General features: G+C 46.4%; 1 protein-coding gene across 4 annotated transcripts in view; it reads left to right on the forward strand.

Annotated features, from left to right (window-relative positions):
• Positions 1–23,203, forward strand: part of agtpbp1 (ATP/GTP binding protein 1) — a 28,949-nt gene extending 5,746 nt beyond the window's left edge. For 2 of the 4 annotated variants that reach the window (XM_036527510.1, XM_036527511.1), the window contains exons 4-26: positions 5,073–5,140; positions 5,412–5,475; positions 5,882–6,028; positions 6,501–6,632; positions 6,836–6,929; positions 7,039–7,076; positions 7,466–7,674; positions 7,784–7,961; positions 8,725–8,825; positions 9,369–9,485; positions 9,962–10,503; positions 11,075–11,158; positions 11,259–11,345; positions 11,824–11,972; positions 12,886–12,973; positions 13,570–13,714; positions 14,267–14,417; positions 14,720–14,900; positions 15,825–15,954; positions 16,416–16,547; positions 16,671–16,847; positions 17,433–17,593; positions 20,476–21,002. In XM_036527510.1, coding sequence (XP_036383403.1) covers positions 5,073–5,140; positions 5,412–5,475; positions 5,882–6,028; positions 6,501–6,632; positions 6,836–6,929; positions 7,039–7,076; positions 7,466–7,674; positions 7,784–7,961; positions 8,725–8,825; positions 9,369–9,485; positions 9,962–10,503; positions 11,075–11,158; positions 11,259–11,345; positions 11,824–11,972; positions 12,886–12,973; positions 13,570–13,714; positions 14,267–14,417; positions 14,720–14,900; positions 15,825–15,954; positions 16,416–16,547; positions 16,671–16,847; positions 17,433–17,593; positions 20,476–20,629 — 3,329 coding nt within the window. In that variant the 3' untranslated portion in view covers positions 20,630–21,002. Of the gene's footprint in view, positions 1–5,072; positions 5,141–5,411; positions 5,476–5,881; positions 6,029–6,500; positions 6,633–6,835; positions 6,930–7,038; positions 7,077–7,465; positions 7,675–7,783; positions 7,962–8,724; positions 8,826–9,368; positions 9,486–9,961; positions 10,504–11,074; positions 11,159–11,258; positions 11,346–11,823; positions 11,973–12,885; positions 12,974–13,569; positions 13,715–14,266; positions 14,418–14,719; positions 14,901–15,824; positions 15,955–16,415; positions 16,548–16,670; positions 16,848–17,432; positions 17,594–20,475; positions 21,003–22,893 lie in introns of those variants that run through there. The other 2 variants (XR_005004929.1, XM_036527512.1) reach the window with 2 other exon arrangements.
• The last annotated feature ends 404 nt before the right edge of the window (positions 23,204–23,607 follow it).

The raw sequence follows: 23,607 nt of genomic DNA on the forward strand, positions 1-23,607 counted from the left end.
ATAGCTGAGACAAGATGGCCAAGTAGAGAAGTAGCATCCAGCAAATTAATTTACTGGTATGTAGCTAATATTAGTGACAGAGGTTACATTAGCTCGGTGTAACTACACATTTTACCAGTGATTGTATGTTTTGTTGTACATGTAGAGCTGCAGAGCTGAAGCTGGCCTCAGTACTGGTTTATTGCAGAGCAGTGCAGGCAGATCAGAGAATTAGCAAGTCAGATCAGGCATAGACTGGTTCCACTTTGTTTTCAGATCAAAGTGGGAAATACACCTTCACTGCACAGCTGTCTTGTTGGAAACTGAATTTGGTGATTCAATGAGCAGTGTCTGTGAGGCCAAGGTACATTTGCTGTATGTGAATCCAAGCTGGTTAAACCTTTCTTTATGAAAGTCATCTTCAGCGATATATTAGCTATAATGTTAAAATAATTTGCTAGGTACTTACAGTGCACAGCTAGCTAGCTGTGTATTTATCCATAGGGATGTAATAATTAGCTAGCTGGCTATATTAAGCAGCTAGCCAAGTTGTAAGATTTCACTGCTGTTCAGTCGCTTGATTAAATTTTTTTACTGCTACTGTGTGCATGTACATTAATTAAGAAAAGCAAACATTAACAGGGAGATTTCTTCCGTTGTGACCCAGTAGAGACACTGCTGCAGGGTTGCAACCCAGTTGCTGTAGAACAGTGCATGAAAGAGGAGCTGAATGCCTCTGAACCCTGTGTGTGCTTGCATGCTAACAGACAGGTGGAAATCTAGGCTCTGTTACCATGGCTCTCATGCCTCTCATCTGGAGTCGCAGATGGAGGTCACTAAACACATTCATTTGTAGGAATGCAGGAAATGTCACACATCCTGCAGCGCTTCTTCTTGGGGAAAATCAAGCACTTTGATTTCAGACAGTAAGTCTGTTCCAGGCGGTAAGGAACAGCCCACCACTGAACAGCAATGTCCTAGTGAAACAAAATGCTGCTGGCTTTTATAGTTAGCAAGTAACTTCAAGTGAACTCCTTGAATCTTCAGCGTTTCTACTATTATTTCTGATCACAAACAGAAGTGTTCGAGGATAGTTTACGTCATGTCTGCAGCTCTCAAATTTTCATTTGGAAAAGGTCTGTGGGAGTGCACAGGTGTGCTGTAAAAGGTGAGTGCAGGTTTGATGTGGCAGTGGAATGGGAGTGCTGCTATGCGGTGTGTAATGTGAGCGTGATCCTCTCAGCAGGACACCTGCCCTCCTGACTCCTCTGCACCCCTCCCTCACCCAGCTCAGCTTCCTGCTGCTGCCTCCACCCAAAAAATAATCCATGAAATGAAATACCTCTCCTTCTTGCCCTCTCCCTCTCTCTCCCCTCTCCCCTCTCGCTCTCAGTCTCTCTCTCTCTGCCTCTCTCTCCTTTTCTCTCTGTCTTCCACTTCCTCAGCAGCAGCCAGAGTTTATCCATCACACTCCACAGGCACTCTAACTGCTCAGATTGAGCTGCTTGTCATTAAGCAGCAAATCTAATGGTGCAGGGCTGCGTCCTGATCAGGCTGTGGGCCAAGCGTGGGTATGGGTCTCACTTGACCGGGGGGGGGGGGGGGGGGATCCCCTCAGGCTACCGGAGGTGCTTTCTGAGCTGGGTTCTTGTCATAACCTTTTCTACACACAGCCTGTCAATCACTGTTTATGGAATTGTACAAGGGGGGGGGCGGTGTAGAGTCATAGTGAATTGTGGGCGTGGCTGTGTAGTGTCACAGACCTCACTATGGCTCTGCAGCGTAACAGTGAGATGTGGGTGTGGCTGTATAGTGTCACAATGAGAGGTGGGTGGAGTGTGTTGGGCCTGTGGGCAGGGGGGAGTTAGCTCCTGTCAGATGGAGTCGTGCAGCCAGTGGAGGCACAGCATTGGAGATGGCCAGCGAGACCCAGAGAGTAAGTAGCAGGGGTTGAGGCACCAACCCGGCTTGTCCTTTCTCTAGTGCTGTTCTGTGGGTTAGTGCGTGACACTTGCACTCCTGCATCCTGCTAAATGCTCCTTTTAGTGTAATATCTGACTTCCAGACTGTACAGCAGTGTTTTTGCCATTTTGTCCTTTCATTGAAATATGCTTATACTAGACTATGTTGAAGGTTTTCAAATGGTCGTGTTTGCTTTCACTGAAGTATGATGAAAGTTCTTAAATGATCATGTTTGCTTTTACTAAAGTGTGATAAAAGTTTCCAAAATGATCGTGTTGTTCGCAGAAATCCTCTTGCTTCTGTGCTCTGATGTGGCTGGGGACACCACAGGCTGGTTTTACTTGAGGGTGCATTGCTGTGTATTAGAGAGATGTGTACAAGTTTCAGGTTATTTAGGGTCCCTAAAATTTTTGAATTTTGGAGGTTGAGTACAATCTTACTCAATTTTCCGAACTCCTTCATCCAAATTTATACATTCTGTCTTCGTTCTGCTCAAATAATGTCTGATTTGGTTGGTTAAATAAAAGTAATTGTATGCAAACAACTTATTGTCAGCTCATTGTTATGTCAAGTAAAAACTTATGATGTAAAAATGATGTAATGTTGTTATTATTTATGAATTAAAATTAAACTCAAAACAAGTGAAGTAAAAATGGCTTGGTCATTATATGTGTGAGCCCTGAGGTATAGCTGATTATGTTACCTGTTCTTACTGGATGCCAAAATGTTGCCTGTTTGTGCTCTCCTTGTTTTTGAATATATCTTTGAATGGGTTTTTTTTTTTTAAATCAAAATGTCGCATATATTACAGGTTTTTATTCATCTTGTCAATATATTTTAAATGATAGGGAGCATGTAGCTGAGTGCAGGTGTCTGATCCTTTCATCCATCTAAAAGTAGTGACTGAGAAGCTTTGGCCTCAAAATGTCACGTGTGACTCCCAAGTGGGTCACTATTATTTAACCCAAACTGCTTCTGTAAATTTTTGCAGAAACTAAATAATTATAAAAATGTGAAAATGGAAACTACTGTATGTTAGTTGCCTGGACCATGGTTTCTGCTACTCTGTGCTCTGAATCCTGTGGATTTTTATTGTGTAGTATTAATAATTATATCTGATTATATTTAAAATCTGATTTTGAGACTGGGGGCAGTCACCATACCTGGTATACAAACAATTTAATCAAGAACGTCACCAACACAGCTGGACTTTGATGGTGCGTCTGAAACTGGTTTCCCACTTGTCTCCAGGTTAGCTTCTTAAGGGACTAGGTTTGGCAAATGCAGACATGATAGGCTACAGTTAGCCTGTTGGACAGTAGAATGCCTGTTGATTGGTTCTGTTGCTCCTGTGTGTCACATCTGAGCACTGGGCAAAATTCCTGACAGTCATAACTTTTGCATGTGCTTTGTACTGCAGTGCAGACAGGACACTATTTATATACAGCCTGAGCAGACGGCCTTACCCAGAGCGTAGCTTGCCATTTTATGCATTTATACAGGTGAATAGTTACTTTAGTGCTCCAGGTGGATAGCTGCTTTAGTGCTGTAGGTGGATAGTTACTTTAACACTGCAGGAAGATAGTTATACTGTTAAGTGCTGCAGGAAAGTTCTGATTTTCTTGCAGTTCATTTTTGGTAAGACCCAGAAATGGTAACAGTCAGCTTTTCAATGACACTGTAACACATCTGTTAGAGCTAGTGGATCTAGTTTCTGTAAGATGCTCATGTAGTTCTCATTGAAATGTGTTAGCATACTGTATTGCAGCCATTGTACTGCCTGTAACCGAAGCAAACCTGAATCAGCATTAGCATACTTTATACACCTGTGTTACAGTGTTGCACACTGCCTCCATTGGCCAAGCATTGCTACTACGTCGACACTAATTTTTGTAATGCACGTCCATTGTGCAAATTCAGAGATGGAAAAAATATTATTTTGTCTGTTTTTCTTTATTGGGCATTGAGAATGACCACTTGTACCCTAAAATAGTTTCCCAAGGAACACCAAAGACCTGTCTTTTTTTCGTTGTGAATTAGTCATCTTAGTTTTTGTCCTCTGTGTCTCCACTACATCTCTGACATGAGTTGTAGTGGAGACAGAGGAGGAGAGAATGTCACAGCTCATAAACCCTGTAAACTCCAGCTGTGCTCTGCGGCTCAGAACAGTCGCTCACAAACACCATCTCATCTGACTGTTGTGGGGCCAGTGTGTACACACTCCTCCCTGAATATCATACTTTACAAACACCATCTGCCTGTTCTGGGGTTAGTGTTGTGGCTCTTCTCTGAATGCCACCCTTTGCAAACGCTCTCATATGTCATGCTATAAGCAGCATATGCAGTATTAAGATGTGGGCAGTTAAATAGTTCACATTGTTTCCGAAAAGACGTACATGTTTTCATTTGTATTTTTTTCAATATTTCATTAGATTCAAAAGGATTGGTGCGTGGTGTTCAACCAAACACTGTGAATCTAATTATCTACATCTGCTTTTCTAAAAATTGTTTAAAGAAAAGATTTCAAACATGCTACCAGTATTAATAATATGACAAGCAGAGCTTTCCCTTGAGCCATTCCTTCATTAGTGTAGGCCTTCACTCTGTTTCACTGCTTTTAACTCTAGTGACGTTATGAAGCTGGAAGCAGAAATGAATGTCTTGTTCTATCACAGATTATTCATAGGATGTGTATTTATGTCTGCAGCATGATAAAGGCCACTCTCCACTTGTCTTGTATTAGTTGGCATAAAAGCGAAGGCAAGTGCAAGTGCAAAGTATGTTTTTGTCTGATACGGTCATTAACGTAATAGTAACATGCTGAAATTTGCTGTAACAGGTCTGTGACAGACAAACCGGTATTGGCATGTAGCTGTGAGTGAGAAGGGCTACAGAGAGGTCTGGCCATTGGACTTGTGAGGGGTACTAGTTCATGGAACATGTCAACGTTTTTAAATTTGCTGTTGACTGCTAATAGATGTCAGTAAGTGGGTGGAGACAGAGACAACCAATCAGATCAGTGTGCCATGATGTTGAGGCCAGTTTGGGCAGCCTGGTTGATACATGTCCAGGAGAGTGACATGGTCACTGTATAAAAATATTTCACCCTCCAACCTACTTCTGTCTTTCAGAGAAAATCAGGAAGGAGATCATGGCCAAGGGTTCGACTGGGATGGAAGTCATCCTGACGTCTTTAGAGGTGAGCTCACAACCAAAGATTTTTATATACACGTTTTACATACTAACCCTCTTCTACACACCTCTTACACCCTACTTTTCTTCTACTCTGCTCTTACACATGGAGTCACTACTACACACCTCTTACACACTCTTCTCTTCTCTGCTCTCTCATTTATGAGGAGGGAAGCCTTAACTGTGCTGAGGTCCATTCATGGGAGTATCATTTCAGAAACTTTTATGAACTAGTACTCTGTAACTGTGTGTGTTTGTGTGCAATTTGTCTTTAACAGAGCTCACGGGATCTACAGACGGTGCTGAATATACTCTACATTCTGAATGAGTTGGTTTCAGTGGGTGAGTACCACACAGTCATGAATGCCCTTCACCACACTTTATTTCTGTGTCTTACTGCTCTCACATCTCAAAATCTTTGTGATCGAAGCTGAATTCAAGCATCAGTAATGACCAACTGAGAAGATGTGTAGAATTACTGAGCATCCTCTGTTGGGCTTCCTGTTGATTGACTTAGTCTGTCTCCTTGTTCTGTTTGTACTGTAGCTGTAGCCATTGCGGTTGTTTGTTACAAGCTGTTAATGATAATGTTAATTTGTGGGTTTTGAACAGGCTGGTGAGCATAGTGTCTGGTGCAAAGGTTCTCTCAGAGCAGTCTGAGTGGATGGTACAGGCTGTGAATGTGCTGATTTGCTGGAGGGTTCTGCTCAATGTGAAGATGTAAGGTATCTCTCTCTTTCCTCTGCAGGCGGGGGTCGCAGGGTGGGGGTGCTGGTGTCTAAGGGAGGAACGGCAATTCTGCTCCAGCTGTTGCTAAGTGCTAGTAAGGACTCGCCCCCCAGTGAGGAGCTTATGTTGCAGCTCCACTCCATTCTGGCCAAAGTGGGACCAAAAGGTGAGTGCCACCTTGACCCATCCCCCCATCCTGCATTCAAACTCCACCCCTGTGTACGCATGTATAACTCACACCTCAGTATTGGTCATTCCCGCTATTTCATACATAGACTTCACAAAACATCATCCTCCTCTCTCTTGCCCCTGATAATGCCCAGAAAACAGACTCACACACAAGGCTTCCCAGTAAGTCTGCTGTCTTCAGTGTGCAGATTCTTCTGCGGCCCAGTTCCATTGGGTAAGTGAGACGGACCACATTCACACTGCATCAGCTTCAGGAGATCCAGCTGGAGCTCAGCACTGCCTCATAGTGGAGACATTGTGCCATTGCAGCATCTGAGATTGCACCTGCAGTGGTGTAGGTGTATTACGTGGAGTGTCTCTCTGTGCAGCAGTGACAGGGTGGGACAGAGAGACAGTCTGTTTCTCTGATTAAGAGGGAGATTGTGACCTGTCTGTCCCTCTCTGCACAGACAGGAAGTTTGGCATCAAAGCTCGTATCCATGGAGCCCTGAACATCACAGTAAACCTCCTGAAACAGAACCTGCAGAACCATAAACTCCTGTTGCCTTGCCTACAAGTCCTGCGGGTTTACTCCAGCAACTGTGAGCACAATACTCAGCTATGTCTTTAACCATTAGTATGCCTGTGATTACAGCCCTTAACCATGTGTATAGCAATCAAATAGAATTATAGCCCTTAACCGGGTGTAGCACACTCAAATGGGAGTGTCGGCTTTAACATTGTGTATTGTGTGTATTGTATGTATTGTATCTTGTCTTGCCTGACCTTGTTTTTCTTTGTGTAGCTGTGAACGCTGTCTCTCTGGGAAAGAGTGGTGTTGTAGATTTGATGTTCAAAATCATCGGTCCCTACAGTAAGAAGAATACCAGTATACTGAAGTACGTACTGAGATTTAATGTGTGTGCGTGCGTGTTTGTCACATTAGTTGAGTGCTGGTTCAGTAGTTTACTTCATTAGTTAAGTATGTAACACCAGTCTGTTTTTCAGAGTGGCTCTGGACACATTGGCAGCTCTGCTGAAATCAAGTGAGTAATTACAGTATACAGACTGATTACCATGACAGTACACTGACCAAGTAACATTAAAGTACACAGACTGAGTAACATTACAGTACCTAGACTAGTTAACATTACTGTACACATACTGTGAGAAATATTACTCTGCATAAATTGTCATTAGTACAGTACATGAGTAATATTACTGTACACAGACTGTCCTAAATGCGTCTTTACGAAAGCAAATCAATAACACTAATCTTTCAGTTGTAGTATCCATAAAGCTCTGTATTTGTTGAAACGAGGTTGTCTTGCATTTTGCTTTTCATGTTGTGTTTTAGTCACTGTCCTTCAGTAAATTTAAAGTCCTGTGTCATTGGTTAATCTTTGCCTCAGTAATCTCCCATTGTGCACCTCAGAGACCAATGCTCGCCGGGCGGTGGACCGTGCCTATGTGCCTATGCTGCTGGCCATCTACCAGGACTGGCATCGCAACGACACACGCCACCGGCACATGCTCATACGCAAGGGCATTCTGGGATGCATCAAAAACATCACCAACATCAAGCTGGGAAGGAAGGCCTTCATTCACGCAGACGGCATGAGGATTCTGTACAGCACCTCCACTGTGGGTGGCCTCCTCTCTCCTCACGCCCTGTCCCAGTGCCTCCCTCTGTGTCACTGTATCTCAGCGTCTCTCCATTGTGGTGACTGCTGGTGTTGTTTTGCTGGTGCAGGAGTGCCTTCCGGTGAGGACTCTGGATCCTCTTGTTAATACCTCCAGCCTCATAATGCGGAAGTGTTTCCCCAAAAACCGCCTGCCTCTCCCCACCATCAAGAGCGTCTTCCACCACCAGCTGCCCCACGTCCCGGTGGGGGGGCCCGTCGCCCAGCTCTACAGCCAGCCGCCTGAGGGTGAGTGCTCCCTCTCTATCACACTGGCCCTGACCTCCTCTGTGTCACAGACATACCTGTCTGCTGTGGTGTGGTACAGTGTGCTCTGTGCTGTTGTGTGGTATGATCCAGTTTTAGGTGGTGCGTAAAGTTAGGATATTTATAGCAAAGATAATGGTTGCATAGTTAAGTAGTGGTATCAATACAATCTGTAGCTAGCTGGCTATCTATCTAGCTACTTAACGTCAGTTTGCAACTGCCCACTGATATTGCCAACTTGTTATACCTCATTGTAGATAAATACAAAGACAGGTTACTTACCTTGGAATGAATGTAACATTTCATTATCTTGGCGGGTAAAAGTCACTGGCGGCAGAAAGGGAAGGCAACCAATTAACTAATGTCAACTAACATTAGGTGGCTATCAGTTCAACATTTAAGCCTTATTAACTTTTCAGATTTCGGATTGGGTATTGGAAGTGGAACCAAAAATGCTCCCTCCAGCCTTTCTGGCTACCTGGAGTCATTGTTACAGACACCTCAGGAGCACCATTAAACGTAACGTTTAGTTTAGTTTACCTACCTGTTAGGCAATGAGGAGTATTGCGCCTGTTCTTGAATTGCTTGAAAAATGGCAGGTAGTAACCATTGCTAAAATAGGATTGGACAAGCACTATTCAGAGGAAGGCCTTAGCAAAGGGTCTTTTCTATGTGGTGTGATGTGTGGACAGATTCATAAGGCTAACTCGGGGATGGAGCTGATATGTCCCTGTGCTTCCTCTAGTGGATGATGTTGTGGATGAGAGTGACGATAATGACGACACTGAGCCTGACGCAGAGAATGACACTGAGAACGAGGAGGAAGACAAAGAACTCAACGCTCAGGTGCGGTGGCTCCACCCACATCACAAGCTTGACCAACACTACAGACTCCATCTCCAGTAGAGACTACACTCACAGCACAGGGAGTCAATGTGTCTGTGAACATAGCTTCAGCTGGGAGTTTGCCAGTAGTGATTCCATGAAGCTGTCAAATGTAATTCCTGATAGGGTACTGGTTACACCAAGGAAATGGTCACAGAGTGGTCAGTGAAAGGATTAATCCATTTGTTTCTAGTCTGGGATAAACGATCATCCACGCAGATCATCCCCACTGAACCTCCATGCGGTCACAGGCTTGCTGACACAGGTCAGGGTACCAGGGCTCCAGGGCACCAGTTACCAGGGCAACATGCCTTTAACTCACATTCCTTCCACAGCAGGATTCTGGAAATAGCTCCATTCTGTCCATAAACACCACACACATGTACACACACACACACACACACACCAAGCAGACACAGGCAAGCATGCATTTATAGACACATGCAGGGACATACACAGGAAATGTGTTTGATCAGTGTACTGTATGTTTGCGTCTTAACCCAGAATGATGACATTGAAACGGACATCAATAAACTCCGCCCCAAAAAGAACCTGAGTAGGCCTTTTGAGGAGTTGAAGATGTATGAACGTTTTTTCCCGGAACTCTCTGAAGACTTTAAGGTAAACATTTTCCAGGGTTTGCAGTGGTGTCTCTGTCAGGGGGGAGGATTGGCAATACTGCCCACTCATTCAGGATAAAATGTATGACCCCTATGCTACCTGAAAACTTATAAATAATAAAGATTCCAGATTGTCGGTGTGGTTTGCAGCTATGGGGTGGCTTCTATGACACAACTGGGTATTCCGCAAACTGGGAGAAAATGGGGAAATAGTATTGAGCATTCCAGATTAAAAAAATTTGAGCCCGCCTATCATAAACACAGTTGCAGAAGATTCTTACACTCTTAGAGAAACCTGTGGCTTAATTAAGTGGCTTGCAGGTTACAAATTCTTCCCCCTCTCACTACTGTAAGCATGCTATGCTCATACATACCTGTGTCTCTGTGCTGTGCTGTGATGTGCTGACACAGCCCTGTGTCTCTGTGCTGTGCTGACACATGTGGCTGTAAGTCATAAGCTGCTGCTTCTCTTTGCAGGACTACTTTGATTGTGAGAAGACATGTTCAAACTCGGCACCACAAGCCCCGAAGTCTCTTGGCCCGATCATTGTCCCCACCGCACAGGTACAGGCCCCGGCTCGTTCGGGCTCCCCCCACGGGGAGGCCTGCCTGGCCAACGACGCATCCTGCAGCCCCCCTCTGGACCTGGACAACATTCAGATCTCCAAAGACTGTGACAGCAACCTCCGACCCCGCCCCGCAGAGGGCCTGCAGGAAGAGCTGGCGTGTGAGATGGAGCGCATTGCCCTGGACGGAGGTGTTTCTCCCCAGCCAATCAGAGAGCACTCCTCTGAGCGCGAGGACGACAGCAGCTCCCACTCCTCGGGAGAGCAGGCGGTTCTGGAAGTGCCTGACACTGCCGCCTTGCTCCCGCTCCACGACCCGGAGCTTTACATCGACATGGCAAAGAGCACGCGCTCTGTCCCCAACTACACTGAGGTGGCTTACCCCGACTACTTTGGCCACGTCCCGCCCCCCTTCCGGGAACACATCCTGGAGAGGGTGTATGGGGTGCAGAGGTAAGGACACATCATGGAGAAAATAAGGTATATCAATGAGTAGAACATACCATGGAGAGCGCAGCATATATCAAGGAGCAAGTAGGGTGCACCAGAGATACCGTAGGATGCACCAAGGGTAGTGTACGGTCCACCAGGGACAGAGCAGGGTACACAAAATGGAGAGAGTAGGGTACTTTAGGGAGAGCAGAATTCATGATACAGAAAGTGGGGTGTCTCAGGGAGGGTAGTGTATGATACATAGAGCATAGGGTACTTAACAGCACAGGGATGTTAAGGGCACAGCGTTGAGGAGACCCTCTGGACATCCTGTGTTCTGCAGTGCAGTTTAGTGGTCAGCTGGGTATTTGTTTGATTCCTCTTTGTTGTTGTTGTGTTCTTATATATGTGTTACATATGTATGTAGACACACACACACGTGTGTGTGTGCGTGTGCGTGTGCATGTGTGTAGGTGGGTATCTATTTTTCATTGCATGATGTACTGCTACATAGTGTCAAAACCATATCTGTGCTTTTGTATTAAATTCCAAGACAGCATTTTCTTCATTATCAATTTTCCTATACTTGTAGGACAAAAATCTTCCAGGACATTGAGAGGCTAATATACCCCAGCGACATTCTTGAGAGAGTGGTGTATGATCTAGATCTGCAGAGGTGAGTCCGTCTGTTTGTCTCCCTGTCTGTGTCCTCTAACCCCTGAGTGCAGCTGGGAATGAGTGAGGCGGGCGTGGCCTCACTGCTGTCTCTGTTTCAGCTGTCCAATGATCAGCGACGGGGAGGCTCTGAAATTCAACTCTCAGTTTGAGTCTGGAAACCTGAGGAAAGCTGTGCAAGTGAGAAAGTAAGCTGTTTTTATGTGTGAACCATGAGTTGACTGACTGTGGAATAATCCCTGATTCACTCATTAAGATGAATAAACAGTAATGCTGATGCCTGTGTTTCAGTGATCATATAGCTGGAATCAGAGTGTGTGCGCGCCCGTGTGTGTGTGTGTGTGTTTGTGTCTGGTGTGTAGGCTTTTGTTGTGATTTCAACTGAAGTTTTCAAATAGACTATTCAAATAGTTGCTCTCTGCGTTATGCGTATGCAATCTATGTGGTGTGTATACATGTGCCCTCCATGTGTGTGTGTGTGTGTGTGTGTGTGTGTGTGTGTGTGTGTGTGTGTGTGTGTGTGTTGTCTGAAGGTCACACAGAGGTCACACATAGTGAATGTCACATGATTGCTCCGGTACTGCAGCTCAGCACTGATCACAGTTAAGAGGAACTGAACCGTTGTGAAATCGGTCAGACACAGACAGGGATTTGTTTGTGTTCCAGATTCGAGTATGACCTCATCCTGAACTCTGACATCAACAGTAACCATTACCACCAGTGGTTCTATTTCGAAGTGAGCGGCATGCGCACTGGCACCCCCTATCGCTTCAACATCATCAACTGTGAAAAGTCCAACAGCCAGTTCAACTATGGTAGGAGCTGCCCAACACCAAAGCCATTGACCTAGCTCTGCTCCAGTGCTGGAATTACACTTAAGAGCTGCTTATGTCAGTCACAATTCTGAGCAAAGACATCCTGCTATGATACACAGGAGGAGGAGAACTGACCCTCTCCACCTTACCACAGCTTAACCAGGTAGACCTTTAAACAGGTAGACCTTACCACATCTTAACCAGGTAGACCTTACCACATCTTAACCACTTAGACCTTGCCACAGCTTAACCAGGTAGACCCTACCATAGCTTTGTCAAGTAGACCCTATTACATCTTAGGCAGATGGAAATAACCAGAAATTAATCAAGTAGACCTGCTGGAGCCAACCACAGAATAACCAGTACATTGCAAACACTTTTTGCTTGGTTGGTTGATTAAATAATTACCGGTGCACATCATTGGCTCAGTAAGTTAACCACACCATTACTGGTGCACTGCTTTGGTTGGTTGGTTGGTTTTCAGCTATACAATGTGCCTGAGCTTGATGGAATTCACACAGCTGATATCACACCTGCAGCCAGAGCACCAATAACCTGTCCACCCAATCAAATGCTTCATTACTATCCTGTAGCTGACAATGATCTGTTATATCACAGACTCTCACTGATTCATCTGTTATATCGTACACTCTTGGTGATTGGTCTGTTACATCACAGACTCTTCTTGATTGGTCTGTTACATCGCAGACACTTTCTGATTGGTCTGTTACATCAGACTTTCTCTGATTGATCTGTTACATCACAGACTCTTCTCACAGGTCTGTTCTATTACAGCATCTTTCAGATTGGTTTGATATATCACATATATATATGTCTTTGATTGGTTTAATCCTGTAGCTGGTTGCATACATGCTACTGTCACAAGTGTGAACCCCACTCCGTGTCCCTGCAGGTATGCAGGCGCTGATGTACTCTGTGCAGGAAGCCATCAGCGGACGGCCTCGCTGGGTTCGGACGGGGACAGACATCTGTTACTATAAGTAAGTGTGGCTGCCTCTCAGCCTGTCAGTCTGGAACAGTGGCTGTCGGCCTGGGGTCATAGGTTGCCAAGGGGTTTGTGGAAAATTTTAGAATTGTTTATTTGTGTGAGCTAGCATTACATTTACACTTGTGACATCCACCAGATGAGTGATGTACCAAATGTGAGTACATTTAACATTGCTTTACATCATAGACATTTATCCAAGTGCAGTTGAAATTGATAATACTATCGGAAGTTTAAGCAAGTTAACTGCCAGCTGTTCTACTGTAGTGTGTACAGCTATTTTTACTGAGCACACTTCACCCACTCATCAGACCCTGCCCCTAATACAGGCTCTGCCTTCATCACAGTGCAAGCAGGCAGAATCCTCAATCTGTCAGATGTAATTCTTCCAGAGACCACAAGGGGGCAGTATGTTTTCGTATGTAGCTGCCTGTGAGAATGAATGTATGGAGAAAGTGGCTTTTCAGGCCTGCAAGTTAGGTCCCCCATCTCATATTTCTGCTTTTCCTGTCAGTAAAGTGTGATATTTCTAGTGTTTTTACTCCACTTACTTGCATCAACAATCTGACTGGTTGTGACTTTCCCCAACAGAAACCACTTTTCCAGGAGCTCCATTGCAGCAGGGGGACAGAAGGGCAAATCTTACTATACCCTGACCTTCACCGTGACCTTTCACCACAAGGATGATGTCTGTTACTTCGCCTACCACTACCCCTACACCTATTCCACCCTCAAGGTGCAGCACCTCTACCCCACCCTTCACCTACTGTGGTCCATTGTAAAAGGAGCCACATGGTTGATTTATTACATTACATTATTGACATTTAGCAGAAGTTCTTATCCAGAGCGACTTACATCAATTACAGGTTTTTACAGTGTTGTACATTTATACAGCTGGATATTTATTGAGGTAATTGCGGGTTAAGTGCCTTGCTCAAGGGTACAGCAGCAGTGCCCCCACAGGGAATCAAAGTGGCAACCTTTTGGTTGCGAGTCCTGCTCCTTAACCACTATGCAACATCTGCAGGATGAAACAATGCATGCTTTTCATTTGCAGTACACATACAGTTTACACACACGTCATCTGTACACTCTACAAACCAAATTTACATGCGCTACGTACACACTATACATACTGTACGCACCCAAACATTATATGCAGTTCATACTCCACACACACGCGCACACACACACACACACACACACACACACCCACACACACACACACACACACATACATTCTCACACTCTCACACACTCACACTGTGTCATGCTCCCCTCCCTACAGATGCACCTGCAGAAGCTGCAGGCCCAGTGCGCCCCCCAGATTTACTTGCGTCAGCAGGTCCTGTGTGAGACTTTGGGGGGAAACAGCTGCCCCCTGCTAACCATCACTGCCATGCCAGAGTCCTCCTCCTGTGACCACATCTGCCAATTCAGTGAGTATTCAGTGACCACATCTTCTGATTCAGTGGAGGTACTCCAACTAGAGTGTCTGATTCGGTCAGTATGCTGCCTCTGATTCAGTGACTATTCTTCTTCTGACTCGGTACGTATTTTGCATCTGACTTAGTTTCCTGTATCTGATTCAGTGGTTCTTAGTGTTGGTGGCTCTGGGTGAGTATCTGACTGAGACTCTGATGGATTGAGCCCTGACCACTGTGACACTTCTGGTGGGACACAGTGATCAGTGCTGTGGCTGTAGGTTCTGCCGTTACAGTGTACGGCTGTCTGTGTCCAGGGAACCGGCCGTACGTGTTCCTGACGGCACGGGTGCACCCTGGAGAGACCAACGCCAGCTGGGTGATGAAGGGAACTCTGGAGTTCCTGATGAGCTGCAGCCCTGTGGCCCAGAGCCTGAGGGAGGCCTACATTTTTAAGATTGTCCCCCTGCTCAACCCAGACGGAGTCATCAACGGCAAGTGAGTCACAGCACCAGCGGCCCCTCCCTGTCCTATAGCACTGTAACCCCCTTGCTGTAGCACTGTTTCTACTGTCCGATAGTACAGTATGCCCCTGCTATCCTATAGCATCAACCCCCCCCCCCCCCCCCCCCCCCACTGTCCTATAGTGCTGACCCCTGCGGTATCCTATAGCATGGTACCCCACACTGTCCTATAGTACTGTGTACCCCCCCCCCATAGAACTGTACCACCCACTGTCCAATAGTACTGTATCCCCCATTGTCCTATAGCACTGTACCTGCCTCCCCCCCACTTATAGCACCATCCCCCCAATGTCCTACAGCATTGTACCCCACACTGTCCTATAGCGCTGTGCTCTCCCCCACTGTACTATAGTATTGTACCTCTCCCCACTGTACTCTAGCACTGTACCCCCCCCCCCCCCCCCCCCCCAATTGTCCTATAGCGCTGACCCCCCTGGTGTGAATTTGAAGCTGTAGCCCTGCTGGAAATGTTCCTGGCTTTCCAGTCCAGGTGGATGTAGTGATTTAGTGGAAGATATTCTCATTGGTTCCTGTAACATCTCAGTTTTCTGTGTTTGTATTTTGTGAGGCTGACTTTGAGGTCAGTATAGGAGCTTTGCTCTGCTGTGCTGTGGCACTGAGAGAAGCACACAGGTGTGTTCATCATTTTTAGGTTGTTACATTGTGTGGTAGGTGTTTCACGGTTGCTCGCAGCTGAGGTCGCGCCATGTGGTTGATGATGAAATGCGCTCCATCTCCTTTCCCTCAGTCGACAAACTTGCAGCTGTTTCAAAATCGCGTCTCCTGCGTCATGTTAATGCTGTGATAGATGGACACATTTGGGCTGAGAGAACATTCCAGCGCTGATGCACACAGTGACAGCTGTGCTCCTCCTCCTCCTCCTCCTCCTCTTCCTCAGCCACCGCTGCTCTCTGAGCGGAGAGGACCTGAACCGGCAGTGGCAGAGTCCTAACGCTGAGCTGCACCCCACCATCTTCCACACCAAGGGCCTTCTGCAGTACCTGGCTGCCACCCAGAGGGCGCCACTGGTGAGGTTTCTGCAGAGCCCAAGTGTACATGCTGTCTGAGTAACCCAGTGCATGGCATCACGTGTGAATCCTGCTATCTCTGCAGCCAGTAACTGGCACTCTGTCACATGCAGCTGAGTCTCTCACCTCCCTGCGCAAGCAGCCCTCCTCCTCATGGTTTCAGCACAGATCACTTCAGCTGAATAGGCTTCATTTGCGTGTTGTTTTGTGAAAGGTTGTCTGTGTGATGCATGCTTACATTTTTGGTTTGTTTAGGAAGTGGTAACCAATTAGATGTGGGCTGGAGACCTTGAGGTCAAATTTCAGATAAACTCAGACTGGACAGAAGCTAATACCAGCACCTGACCTTGCTGCTCCCCAGAGCCACAACGTTATTTCATTATTAACACCTGTATCTGTAGAGTCCAGATGAGAGACAGAAAGCCCCTCCCCTGTGAATAACCATGTCCTCCCCTCGATAGGTGTTCTGTGATTATCACGGTCATTCCCGTAAGAAGAATGTGTTCATGTATGGCTGCAGTATCAAGGAGACAGTGTGGCAGACTAACGTTAGTGCCACCTCCTATGACCTTCACGAAGACCTGGGATACAGGGTGAGAACACACTCATGCACACACACACTCTCGCACTCTCTGACACACACAAGCACACACACACACACACACACACACACACACACACACATGCTCAGGTGACTTGTCCCTCCTCTTCCTCAGACTCTGCCGAAGATCTTGAGCCAGCTGGCTCCAGCGTTCAGCATGTCCAGCTGCAGTTTTGTGGTGGAGAAGTCGAAGGAGGCGACGGCTCGCGTTGTGGTGTGGCGCGAGATTGGCGTGCAGAAGAGCTACACCATGGAGAGCACGCTGTGTGGGTGTGACCAGGGCAAGTACAAGGTAAGGGGGCGCTGTTGGTGTGAGTGCTTATATGATAATTATACCCTGAGGAAACTGAAGCTACACTGTAACTGCACCATAACTATACTGAGGCTACACTGTAACTACACCCTAAGCACACTGAAGCTATGTTGTACCTACACCCCAGTCAAACTGAAGCTACACTATAACTGTACCCTAACCAAACAGACGCTACACTAACTGCACCCTAATTGAACTAAAGCTATATTGTAATTGCACCAAAATAACACCATAAATGTAACAAAATTACATCACAGTTATATTGTAACTGCACTTCAGCTACAGCACTACACTAACTTCAATTAGCTCTGAAGTAATTATGCAGTAACTACACAAAGACTACATGTGACTCTACTCTGTAGCTATGACTGGACTGTAACAACACCGTTATTATGTGCTGCCTGTGCATTCCTGTGGAAGTTGTGGACCTGTGAATAGAAGGAATAGATTCCGAATGTTAATGCTTGGTGTTTCTGCCAGTGTAAGGTGTGGGTCCTGTAAGGTGTTGTGTGTGTTGGTGTGTGTGAGCATGGTTTGAGGCCTGGTCCTCTCTTCATCCTGCAGGGGCTCCAGATGGGCACCAGGGAGCTGGAGGAGATGGGAGCGCAGTTCTGCGTAGCCCTGCTCAGGCTGAAGAGGCTCACCTCCCCCCTGGACTTCCGCCAGCACGCACACTTCCTGGACGTAGAGAGCGAGCTGATTGAGACCAACTGCAAAGTCATCAGGTGAGGTTGTCCCTTCCCTTCACTAGAATACCTTAGCCCTCAACAGCACCCCTACAGGATCTCTCCTCAAATCCTCCAAGTATTGCAGTGCCCCCTACAGACTACTGTCTTTTATATCCTGTCCTTTCTTAATGCCCTCAGTCACAGTCTCAGATAAAAGCATCACTCTAATGTGTTTGGAGGAGAGAAATGCCTCTCTCTTACAGCAGCTGTTTTAACCCAGAATTGCTGGCCAGTATTGACCTGCATTGCTCTTTATACATTAAGTTAGAATAATTACTGCAACACTGGAAGTGTATGAGAACTGTAGCTGCTGGGTCTCTTGTATGCCTGACTGTGACATTTATTTGCTGTGCAGCCCCCAGCCCAGTGGAGCAATGTGTGTGTCCACTCATATGTGGCCTCAAGTGTAGCAGAGGAGCTGGGTGAAATAACTCAGGCAGGCATCTATCCTCCATCTACGGTTAACGAGTTCCTCCATCCCCATGCAGTCAGGGTTAGGGGTCGAGGGTCAGGGGTTAGGGGTGACATGTCTGCCGAACAGCCTGCAGTCTCTGGGACAGACGATCTGGGAGCTCGTTAAGAGTCAGCGGAGGACCTTCACCATCTGCCACCCCGGCACAGCTGCACAGAATCACAGGCACATGCTCAGCAGAGTGGGCGGGGAAGAAATCTGACTCTAACCTCAGTGCCCTTGTCAGCCCCGCCCCCAGGTGACCATCAGATAGGCCATACTCACCATCACGGTGCTGCTGCAGGGAGGGTATCACTGGCAGTTCAGCAGCACACAGACTGCAAGCATTATACACGCTGTGCACAGTTTACGTTACTAATGCTGCGAAAATATTCAGCTTTCTGTGATGGAAGGAGTAATGTTTCAGTCAGTGATGCCAAAGCCACAGCACCTGCAACCTCAGCCTAGCCAGGACTGCTGGACTCCAGCACTGACTCCTTTTCCTCTGGTTGGATACGAATAAAAGAGTAACAGCAGCAGAAAGAACACAATCATTTATTATTTGTTGCTTTGCTTAATCATGTGTTAAGGTAACAGATACGTTTCTCTGTTTTTCCTTAACTGGGTCGTAGAACAAAGGAAAAAATGCTTTGATTCTGAAGCACACAGTGTTAGTTCCTTGCTGAGACCTTGTCAAACTTTAATGTTGTCAGGCCAATCAGAGAAATGGCACAAATGCGAGCAGGGGACTCTGCTCCACACGATTTTATTGACTTTAAGGCGGGAATTACCAATAAGTGCTTTAACACTACAATCTGAGTCCATCATCTCCCTCAGACATGGCTGTGGAGTGCCTATTCCCTGGAGATCTGCCAGACTAGCAAGGTGAGGGCAGAGCAGGTCACGGATCAGAGTTGCAAAATACAGTTGGCTTGGAATACAATAGAGCAGAGACTGCAGTTCCCGTGAAACTGACCTCAGATCTGTCGAGTCCATTAAACTCACTTGAGTTCTGCATATAGCTGTTATCTAGGACCAGCGTCTGCTAAAACAGGAGGAGAAACAGGGCAAGCGTGATAAGGATGGAAATGGAGCAAGAGAGTTTGGTGGAGAGAGGGATGGAGGAAGGGAGAGATTAATTCTCCCATTCTCTCTGTCTCTCTCACTCATACGCACACAGTACTGCAGTATGTGCAAAGCAGAAAGGAGGACCATCAGAATGATATAGCCTTATTTCATGAGATCAGGGCACTGTACTGAGACCTGTGCTGTACTAAGATGAGGGAACTGCACTGAGGTCAGGGCACTGTGCTGGGACCCATGCACTGTTCTTAGATCTGAACACTGTTTTAAATGTTTGCATAGTTGGCCTGACACTGTTACCAGCCTTGTTCCATGGTGTGACGTTAATGCCTCTGTAGCTATCTGAGAAGGCTTTTACCATGTTCATTTATTTATTTATTTTCCAAATGAATGAGTCAATCAGAAGATTTGATTTAAGAACGTAAAAAAGACAGGTTACAGACCTTAATGTGGGGGCTGATCAGAATTTTGAAGTACTTATCTTATGAAATATTGAGAACCACTTAGAGCTTCTAGAACAAATATCTCTCCCCTTCCCCAGAGGGGCTAATGAAATTGAGGATGTGTTACACCCCCTCTCCCCAGCAATGCACCGCACTACTCGTTTACAGCTTTTGAAGTTTTCTTCTAATGGGGCCTAATCACTTTAGCTCTCTCCAAGAAGCAGCTTAACACACCACCCAAGACACACATTATCCTGGCTGTGGCAGCCATTACTCCAGAGCGGAATTAGCTGATGACCAGCCACAAATTGAGTTTGTCTCAGAGGGAGCACATGTTCATCCATGGTGGGGCATCGTAGTAGGATTCGGTTTCTGAACTTGTGGCACCATTAAAGTGCAATAGAGACGCAGCTGTCCTTCCAGAGAGGCCTCCTCACTGAGGGGGTGTAATTGGTGCCCCCATTCCGCTCTCATGAGATGTTGTTTTCTCCCCCTTTGTCTCCACTTCCTTCTCCATTCCTCCATCCCTACGTCCCTCCCATTTCTCTATACATCCTCACTGCTCACTTGTCCTACCTTCCCATTATTTCAATCTTTCTGTGCATTTCTGGCAGGACAGGAACCTAGTGAAAGTAAAAGCAGTTTCCTTCAGGGTCAGTTCCGGAGACTGTTTGTTTTTCTTCTGATGTGTTGTCATTTTTTTTTTTGAATGCATGAAGATACGGTATGGATCGAAAGAGAGAGAGAGAGCTACTCAGCCCCAGAGAGTCACAGTGTCCCGGTGCAGAACTGCATATATAGTAGAGTACAGATGTAGTATGGCGGTTCTGTTGCTGTGGTTGGTTGGGCTGTTGGTTGTCATGGTGATGTGTTGTGCACTAACCGACTGTGTGGCCCTGCAGCCCCACCACCTACGTGCTTGAGGAGGACGAGCCGTCCTTCCTGGAGGAAGTGGACTACAGTGCCGAAAGCAATGAGGAGAACGGGAACGAGACCGCTGGTGATGACGACAGGCTGTCGGACTCTGAATCTACCCTGCGGGACTCGCTGTCCTGAGGGAAGTCCCTCCTCCTAAGGACAGTGAGTGTGGGAGCTTGGTTAGGGGACCTCCATTGCTAAAGGTGACAAGGCCTGCTTCGGCATTCCCAGTGCATCATGGGATGTAGAAACCACAACCTAACTGCCTTCCTTCTTTTTACTAACAGAGTTCAGAGTTCAGCTGTGTGCATCGGCTTCAGTGTAAGGAACAGTACAGTTCTGTACAGTCAGAGAAAAATGTTAAACGGCTGTAGGAGAAAAAAACTCACAGGACAGGACAGAAATCCCCTTTTCACTTTTAATTGGTAACATGATCATGTATATCTTCATGTTTCCACATTCACTGGTGGTGGTCAGACCCCTCTCACGCCAAAGGTTCCTCATGTGTCTTTATTGAGGTGTGCAGCTACACTGACCTCTCCTTCACAAAACTCTGTATTTATGCTAATTGGACTGTAGATAAAGTCACCAAGTAAATGGAGGTAGTTTAAAAGTTTGGAATTTTTTTTGAAATAGCTGTTCAATTTTTAGCTGTAGATATTATTTTTTTGTTAATGTTTGTACGATCAATGCATGATTATTTAATATCTTGGTTTTTAATTTATTTCATTTCACTCTTTTGTCAAATTAAATGTGTCTTTGGCTTCTGGTGCTGTGCTTGTTCTCGTGAGCTGAGCTGCTGATATGGACAGCTTTGCATTGTGCAGTTTAAAGGTGTACCTGTTGCAGGAAAGGTAACTTGATTGTGTCAAGAATCATTTTAAGCTTGCAATGGAATCATGGGAAATAAATGTTAAAGGTCTTTAAAATGACATTTCATCTTATTTGTTTGACTCCTTATATTTACAGCACATTCACACACCTGTGCAAGTACAGCACATCAGGAGTCTGAATTTGGGTCATGCTGCCAGGGATACACACCACGGTCACTAATCTTAGTACTTGTTTTTCGGTGAATTACAGATTAATGTGGCGATGACACTGCACTGGTGTTGATTTTCCTGAGTTAAAGGGGCAGTGTTAGTTTGCTGAGCTTCTATTAATACCCAAACTGAGGCCCCTGTCTCTGTATCCATGTAGATGTGAAATGCAGATGAGCGGTGTACTACACAGGCGCTGCAACGCAGATTATTATTGGCCAGGAAGCAGATGAATTAGATTATTAATGATTTTGGAGCAGAGATGTTGGACTCGTTTTCACAAATGGCTTAAATAAGCAGGACGTTCCTCCTGAGGTCTCCACGGTGACAGGGTTGTCTCTGCAGATGTGTTTATTTTTATCCGCGCGCTGACGCCCCGCAGGAGCTGCAGAGAACGCTGTGCCTTCACACCCGCTGCAGCACAGGGTGCACACACGTACAAACAGCCCAAACGCAACACACCGCGAACCAAGCGCGCCCCGACCGCAACACGAACGCGCCACAACCGCAACACGAACGCGCCACAACCGCAACATGAACGCGCCGCAAGCACAGTGTCTCAGTGCACCACAGACGTGACATGAACAGAGCAAGCACGATGCAAGCACAATTTAAAAACCCAAAATAAATAAACCAGACCACGCTGTAAGAGCTCAAGCGCAACACAGACACACAGCAGATACATTATAAACACAACCTAAACAACTGCTCACGAACAGGTGAACCAACAGAGGGCGCCAGGAACATTTCTGCGTCAGTAATGCTCCACTCTTTCAGGGACAGGTTTGGCTTGTCTGTGTGTGCTGTCAATCATGGCTTCATTCAGTCTGTGAATGAAGGGAGGTGCAGAAGGGCAGGGCGATGCTCCCCCCACAGGTTGGGGGGGGGAGGGGGGGGTCGGGGGGTCACAAAGCTCATGGGACTCTTACATCCCTGTGATGACCTGGGAAGTGAGATGCTCCAGCACTTCTTTTCCAGCGTTGTTTTACTCACTAATTAATTAAAAGAGAGCAAAGCCTTGAGATGAGCTTAAATGTCCAAGAGTGCTTTCCCAAGGGCATTTACAGTGGCCCGGTGCCATGACAATGAGAAGATGGTGAGAAACACCACGGACACAGAGCCACACAGAAATACACCAAGCTACATGAGACCACAGGCTCCCATAATTCCCCACACATAATCCCTCAGCTGCCTTTAGCTCCCTAGAACATGGATACAAGTAAATTATTTATAATTTGTTACTGTGGGTATTAAATATTTATTGAACAAAGATGTAAGGTCAAAGGTCGTAAACGCCTGGTGACGGAAATCGTGTAACCCTAAAACCTGCTGACTGACTGAGCGAATTGTTGTGTCCCACAGACTCCTGGCCACCCTGTCAGAGCTCCTCGGGAGTCTTCACCTTCTCCACAAAACCCCCTAATGCTGTCTCTGGCAGGAACAGTCACCTCTTACAACAGGAACACCAGTCTGGCTGCTTTTCCTGGACTCTGTAGAGCGGTTGGACCACATCCACTTGTGGTCAGAGAGTTAAACCCTGGAGGGGAGAGCGGGAGGAGGAGCCACGAAGGGGAGGTGTGGAATTTTAATCCCGGGGAAACGCAACGCTCTCCTGCAGTTCCTGACATGTTCCCCACACAGCCCTGGAGCGCAGAGACAAAGGGCCCCCTAATCGCCCCGACAAGCACGTCACCCCTCTGTCACCATTCAGAGGACGCACTGAGGAAGGGCCTTTCAGTGCCTCTGAGTGCAGGCCAGAGAGTGGCCCTGTCTCCTCTCACAGAGAGGATTTTCAGCTTGCTTTCTCTACAGGTTAAAATTGTAATTTTCTTGCAAATTTACATGATAGTAGTTTGGTGGTTATGTAAGGGGGCAACAATGCAGACCTCTTTGGCTGGATCACAAAATAATGAACTGGCACTTAAACTTTTCTTACACAGAGATGAGGTAAAGGAGACAGGGACAGAGGGACTGCCTAACAGAAAGTGACGCTGACAGACACTGGTCTATAGGACTGCATGGGCCCTAAGAGCAGCTGGACTCCAGGCAAAGGAGAAGAGAACCTCCTCAGAGGCA

The sequence above is a fragment of the Megalops cyprinoides genome, chromosome 4, assembly GCF_013368585.1.
Source record: "Megalops cyprinoides isolate fMegCyp1 chromosome 4, fMegCyp1.pri, whole genome shotgun sequence".
Taxonomy (NCBI): domain Eukaryota; kingdom Metazoa; phylum Chordata; class Actinopteri; order Elopiformes; family Megalopidae; genus Megalops; species Megalops cyprinoides.